Source organism: Drosophila tropicalis, unplaced genomic scaffold, assembly GCF_018151085.1.
Source record: "Drosophila tropicalis isolate 14030-0801.00 unplaced genomic scaffold, ASM1815108v1 contig_158, whole genome shotgun sequence".
Lineage (NCBI taxonomy): Eukaryota > Metazoa > Arthropoda > Insecta > Diptera > Drosophilidae > Drosophila > Drosophila tropicalis.
The window spans coordinates 6,715,110-6,721,710 of NW_027172602.1; the positions used below are offsets into that span (position 1 = coordinate 6,715,110).

At 40.6% G+C, this 6,601-nt stretch overlaps 2 protein-coding genes across 2 annotated transcripts; both read right to left on the minus strand.

The window, feature by feature from the left end:
• Positions 1 to 863: 863 nt before the first annotated feature.
• LOC137584991 (endoribonuclease CG2145) lies at positions 864 to 3,153 on the minus strand. The gene is given in 6 exon segments (XM_068300616.1): positions 864 to 1,198; positions 1,267 to 1,696; positions 1,755 to 1,947; positions 1,950 to 2,439; positions 2,441 to 2,862; positions 2,925 to 3,153. Coding segments are annotated over 6 exon segments (1,836 nt in total). The 5' UTR covers positions 2,992 to 3,153; the 3' UTR covers positions 864 to 964.
• Positions 3,154 to 4,536: 1,383 nt separating this feature from the next.
• Positions 4,537 to 6,190, minus strand: v (Tryptophan 2,3-dioxygenase vermilion). Its single transcript, XM_068302721.1, has 6 exons — positions 6,119 to 6,190; positions 5,871 to 6,031; positions 5,672 to 5,805; positions 4,997 to 5,606; positions 4,832 to 4,925; positions 4,537 to 4,767 (listed from the first exon to the last, which is right to left on the minus strand). Exons 1-6 carry the CDS (start codon positions 6,142 to 6,144, stop codon positions 4,650 to 4,652), a joined length of 1,143 nt encoding a protein of 380 aa, XP_068158822.1. The 5' UTR covers positions 6,145 to 6,190; the 3' UTR covers positions 4,537 to 4,649.
• Between the last annotated feature and the right edge of the window lie 411 nt (positions 6,191 to 6,601).

The following is a 6,601-nucleotide window of genomic DNA, read 5'->3' on the forward strand; positions in this document are numbered from 1 at the left end:
AGTTAGGCAGCAACTGAAATGGGGGAAAAAAACAACAACCACTTGTTGCCACAAACAGAGTTGCCACCATTTCGACGGCTGACGGTATAAGCCAATTTAGAGAAGAAAAAAAAAGTAGAATGATCACATTATCCAATGGCGAAATTTCTATGCCCTTACAAGTTAGAAGTTCTATTACAAGTGTTTAGTTCAAACAAGATTTTAGTGATTAGATTAAAATCCAAGGAATTAGTTTATGGCTAAAACTAATTAGCAATGTATTCCTTTAGTTAAATAGGTTATTCCAGCTCTTGAGTACATATAAAAGAGAGGGTATTTAAGATCAGTTTGAATAGACAAAAATTACAACTTATAACAGAGTCTGCTCATGATTCTGTTAACTTGAGAGAGCAAAAGACAGAGCGAGAGAGAGAGCAAACAAGGTGTGGAATATCTGCTGACAGAGCCTGGCTTAGAGGGAGAGAACTGTGAAGCTGAGCCACAAAACAGGTTTTCAGGCCAATAGTTAATGCTGAGTTGACATTCATCAAATCGATGTATCGAAACAATCATGCTATCTAAACTTCAAAATATCGAAAACTAATATTTTGTAAAATATCGTATTATTAATCTTTTCGAGTTGTTTTGTAACTTTCCTTTCAAAGTGTTTAAAATAATAATTTATGTTATATAAACTTCAAATCGCTGACTAAATATTTTGTTCATGATTAATTTTCTGAAATTATTAACGCTTTGGACATATCCAAGCAGTAATGGGATGGCGTTGCCACCTGCAGCAGCTCCAACAAGCAGTTCAAAAAGCCGTTAAAACTGCTTACTAAAGAGCGCGCTATATGCGATCGAAATTTAAAAAGTTAATTAAATATTTTTACATATACATTAGTTTATTAGTGTCGAGAGAAAAAAAAAATTGATATTTGCACATGAAGCTTATAAAGAAAACTACTTAGATTGCTGAATCTGCTCAAATTTCAGGATAAGCACTGCCAATCAGATTCTTGCCACGATAGCGCCACGAATAGGTGATAATGCCAAATTTGCTATTGCCTAGCGAGACGGGGCAAGTGCGATCCGGACGCAATTGGAAGCAGACCGTGTAGAGAGCCAGCTCCAGTTCCGGAGAAGTGCCCACAAACATGGTATCAACCGGTTTGTTTAAGCCCTGATGGGCAAAACGGATCTTCAGGACTTTGCCTTTCTGGAATGCAAGAGGGACAACAATTGAAAAATTTCTTCTACAATCGATTTCAGGTTTCCTCGTTTTACCGTTCCAATATCCTGCTCCTTCATGTAGCCCTTGTAATCGAAACGTCCTGCCTGCTCCTCCTCACTCACATAGACCCAATTGTGGAAGCCAATGATGGTGCCATTTTTCACCTCATGCACAAACACATGCTCGAATCCGGAGCTACCGATCTTGCCCTGCCCACGGGAATATTGTGTGAACCACAGCTCTTTAACCAAATCGCGGTGAGTCTTGGGATCGGGAGTGAGGATTCCCTTTTGCTGCAGAAATAGCATAGCCTGTCGCATCACCGATGTGGCCATAATGGCATCCAGGAAATCATTCTCCTCCTTACGCTCATTGGCCGTCACATGTTCATTGACCAGCGTGTCCTGTTCATAGTTGTTGAACAGTAGTCGCATTTTGGCAATGGTCGGGGGTTCCAGAGCCTTGGCATCCACACGAAGTAGTCTGAGTCAATGGGAGAGTGTATGAGAGATTGAATTGGATTGGTGTACAGGATACTTACGGTTGTGGTGCCTCATCGGCACTATCAATCGATCTGGTGCGACCTTGCAGATTCACCGAGATCAGATTCAATTGGCTGTTGCTCTCTTTGGTATAAAGCTGTTCGGTGAGTTGACGTATCTCATCATCGGTGGCCACGGAATTGCCAGTGGATTGGAATCCAGGTCGCACAGTAGTCGTTGTGCTTCCCCCACATGTGGGACAAACGAGACTCCGCCATGACTGGGCGTCGGAGTGCTTGGTTTGGTCGCAGGTATTGCAGGATGCACTGGAGCCGCCGGATGGACTGGAGCCGCTGGATGGACTGGCACTGAAGGATGTGCTGGTGTCGGCAGGGGCGATTGCCAAGCCGATGGTGATGTACCTGAGGTCGGTGTACTGGGCGTCGGTGATTTGGGTGTGGGCAATGGTGGATAATCATCCTTTACCGATGGACGACGTGGTCCCGGCAATGAGGGGAACTCTTCCTTCTGTTGGGGCTTTGTGGTAGAGCCACCCATACGCAGGTCAATACCTCCAGGCTGAGGACTCTTTGGTCGTTGCGTGGTGGTGGTCGTTGTACTGGTAGTCGAGCTAGTCATGGGGGCCAAACCGAATGAAGGACGGCCTTCCTGACCCGGCTTTGTGCCACCTCCCGAATAGCTAAGATCAAAGCCACTCGGCTGAGGTTTCTGCGGACGGTAGGGGAGCAAAGCCAGGTGGCAAATTTGGTGCACCTGGTCCAACACCAGCAGCAGGATTGCGTCCATTCTGTGTTGGCTGTGTCGGCTGATTATGGCCATTCGTTGATTGTGTCGATGTGGCTGGCCATTGTGGTCCAGCATTGCCAAACGGCGATGAACTTGGCGTATCGGGACGTGGACCCAATGGCATCAATGGTGCATGATTGATCACCAATGGCGGTGGCTTCTGTGCCGCTGTTGGTGTCACAGCTCTTGGACGAGCTGTTGTTGTAGTTGTTGTTGATGTTGTTGTTGTCGTCGTTGTGGTGGCATCACTTCCACTGCCAAACAGCTTCTTAAAGCCACCAAACCAACTGGACTTTTTTGTCGTCACTTCTACAGCATCCAATGGATCGGGAGTAATCTCAATCTCACTCTTGTAGGCATCTAAGTGGTCAAAATAGCAACTATTAGGATTACTCTTGGACGTTGCTGGACATGTTTCTTACCTGTTTTTGAGCATTGGCCAGCAATGACAATGCCCACAATTAGGGCACTCAATGCCAAATATCGCATTGTTTTTTTTTCACTTTACTTTACTTTACTTTTTGGGTTTATGTCTTTAACACTTTTTTTTCTTTTCCTCCGTATTTCGTTTGTTTTATGACGAAAGAAGACACCGTGTAGGCGGAGACAGCACAACAAACTGGTCGGAGATTCAGCACACGACTGAGACCCAGACACAGAGACAGAGCCCGCTTCGATCAACCTCATCCGCTTGATCTGTATTGTTGTTGTTGCTGCTGTTGCTGTTGCTGATATTATTAATGAGCTTACGTCGTGGTTGTCGCTCGTCGCACGACGTCGTCGCAGTATTTAGTGTGGGATTTTGCGCTACTTTAAATTGAAAAGAGTTTATTAGTTAGACCCATAAAAGATTAACAACTTTCCGCTTGCTTAGTTTCGAGGAATAAGCAGGTAGTTTTCCTTCTGTAAGTACCTGATTTTGAGTGTGAACCTTTTGAGTAAAAGAAGTCCTTCATGAAGTCCTATGGACTTGCGTATTGAGATATTCCTCTTAAGGTACTTTTGCTTGGCTTTCTCCCCCATTATTGTATTATTTGAAATTCTGATTTCAAGATTCATGTTGTTTACTACTTTTAGACAATGAAATGTAGCAGGTAGATCGTGATGGTTAATATCCTTTTTAGTTGTCTCATGCTTAGTGTCTAGCATTAGAAACATCTAAGTCTTAGATTGGCTCATAACTTATTCGAATTTCATAGAAAAAAGACGTAGGCCATCGGTAATTCGATGCAATTTGCGAAAGTCTTTGATTTTGTGCCACATTAATTCATTAGGGATTTCGAGGGGTTCTGGTAAATGCTGTAATTACCTGGACTTTTGCTTTCCGATTTGATTTAGTTTGATGACATGGACTTGGGCATGAAAACATTTATGCCTATGCTAGTATATCAGTGCTAATTGAGTTCAACTTACTAATTAATTACATAATGACCATGTACTATGTGTCTTAACTCGCTCTCTCTCTTTGTCTCTCTTTCTGATGGTGTATAGAGATTGTAGAGGAAAGAAGACCTCAATTCTATTGAATTCTATATATACCTACACACAAAGACTAACAAACAATTATTAATTGCACTCAACTTGTTGCTTTTTTTATTATTGTTGTTGATATTTTAAAACTGAAAACTTGAAATGCCCCAGCTAAACGGCGCTTATCAGAAGGTCATGGGGAAAGGTTACATCAAAATCATATAGAAGTAGAGAGCGAGAGAGAGTGAGAGAATATATGAATATTTATATATACATAGATTACTTGTACATAAAATGCTTAGCACAAGATTGTTGCTGGCAATGAAAATATATAATTAGTATTCATTACTATAAGAAACACTTAAAGGTTTATAGCGAAAGCAACTTTTTTCCAACTTTTCAAAATAATTGCATACTTTTAGGCACCCCAAAATAAAATTACATAATTAAGAAGTGGAATAGAGGGCTTATTATATGATTATGATTATTTATTGGAATACTTTAGAATGATATACCTACAGTATTATTACTGAATTTGGAATTATCTTTACAACTTTCCCCAACTTTCTTAATAGCAAATTTTATTCAAGGTTTTTCTTTTACACAATATTGAAACGATCCAGAATTTCTCAGTGCCTACAATTTCGTGATCTGATGATATCTTTATTGATTCCGTCTTAAACACTCTTGTTGATTAACTTTTTGCGTATGGACTCATCGAGCGGCGGAATGGCTTCTCTAGGTATCAGAAACGTTGATAGATTGAACAAATCCAAAAATACTTTATACCGATCACTGCAATGAAAACTGGTAAATAAACAAGATTCTTTCGATAAAATAAAGTAGTTGCAAAAAAAACCTTAGAGTCGAACGTAGATATTGATAGCCAGATGAACCGCCAGTGCCCAGTTGTTGGGATCCAATCATGCGTTGTACCATAATAACGTGATTATCTGCCATTGAGAGAAAGTTATGAAGAGGGAGATTATTGTGATCGAGTGCAAAGCGTATTGTCATCTCTTACATCGCCATTTGGTAATCAGCGAGTCTATATCCATCAGTAACGTCAACAGCTGATGGGGCTGACTAAAGCGGGGCTCATCCCGATAGAAGGTTATCATAATGGCCCCCTGCAAAGCACGATGACTAAATCGTCGATCACCACGCTTCACCAATGCCTCATGCACAGCCGTATCGAATATGGAACGATAGACTTCACGACGCTTCTCAATGTCCATGAGACGATAGTTTTTCGCCTGCTCCACTGGCTCTTCCATGGCACTTTGCACTTGAGCATCTAAAAATTGATCGACACTTTGCTGAAATTTTTGCCAGAAATTGAAACCATCCTCCTCTAGGCCAGGTGTACGTTCCAGCCAACGTTGGACCAATTCCAACAGCGAGGGCTCCACCTCAGAGCTGCGTATGGCATTCAAGGCTTGGGCATCATTACCAAAGACATCCGAGTACTTTTGATTATATTTCACACGCTGTTCAGTCAGCACGCCCAATTTGTTTTCAATCAAACGAAATTGCATTGACTGAAAGCCCGATGCTGGTGCCAAATATTTGCGAAAGTCCATAAAATCCAATGGGGTCATTGTCTCTAATATGGGCACCTGATCAACTAAAAGCTAAACAGAAATACACTGAATATAATTAGCTTTCGGACAGACAGACAGAGATTTGAACGATGTACCTTTAATATGAGAACCACACGATTGAGTCGCTTAACAATTTCCAAAGTTTTGGTTTCATCTATGACCTCTGCATCGAGCATGTCGCGTATGGAGTCAAATTCAAATATAATTTGTTTGAACCACAACTCATAGGCTACAGATATAACAGTATGATTAGTTCGTTTGGTCCCTTTAAAGGTTCTTATCAATGAAATTTACCCTGATGCGTAATTATAAACAAATGCTCATCATGAACTGGCCGTTTATCCTCCTTTGATAGCATACATTGGGCATCCAATACTTTATCCAACATCAAATATTCACCATAGATTTTGCCAATTTCATTTGACAATGGTACGGCTGAATCGTCGTGTTCATTTCTAGGGTTTAAAGATTAACTTTATGATTAAGCAACAATTGCGTCCATTGGCCTAACTATAATTCGTAATTGTAATCTTCTACAATACCCATTTCCTGCATAGGGACAACTCATATTTGCGGCAACGCACCAATCACAATTCGTAGCACATCTAACGACAGACGCTGGCAAACTAATTTGATTTGGAAAAATCGTCAAATACAATTTCGAATGCCACTATCAAGTGATAAGTATGTGGATCGGGTAGCTCTCTTAAAAAGAGAGCATTGCCCAGCGTTCCAAGCGATTGCACAGTATGTAGCAAGCAACTCGATTCGATCCACAAATATCAATATCAATCATCGTCATCGACTTTGACATCAGAGTGAAAGCCTTAATTCAAAAAAATAAAATACCTACATACATATGTATATAATAATAATAATGAATATTTTAAAGAAAATCGATCAATTTTTTTTGTAATTTGTATTTCTTCCTTAGTAATACTTGTAATGCATTAAATGAATTCCTCTGAAGATTAGCTAGTTATGGACTTATTGGCATAAAATGTTTCCTAATATTGCTAAGGCAA

Bases quoted from the DNA above. Each gene is read 5' to 3' on its own strand.
- v (XM_068302721.1), bottom strand. From the start codon at position 6,144: ATGAGTTGTCCCTATGCAGGAAATGG. The intron at 5,806-5,870 runs GTAAATTTCATT...TTATATCTGTAG, and splicing joins GTTTATAATTACGCATCAGG to CCTATGAGTTGTGGTTCAAA. The intron at 4,926-4,996 runs GTAAGAGATGAC...TCTCAATGGCAG, and splicing joins GCTGATTACCAAATGGCGAT to ATAATCACGTTATTATGGTA.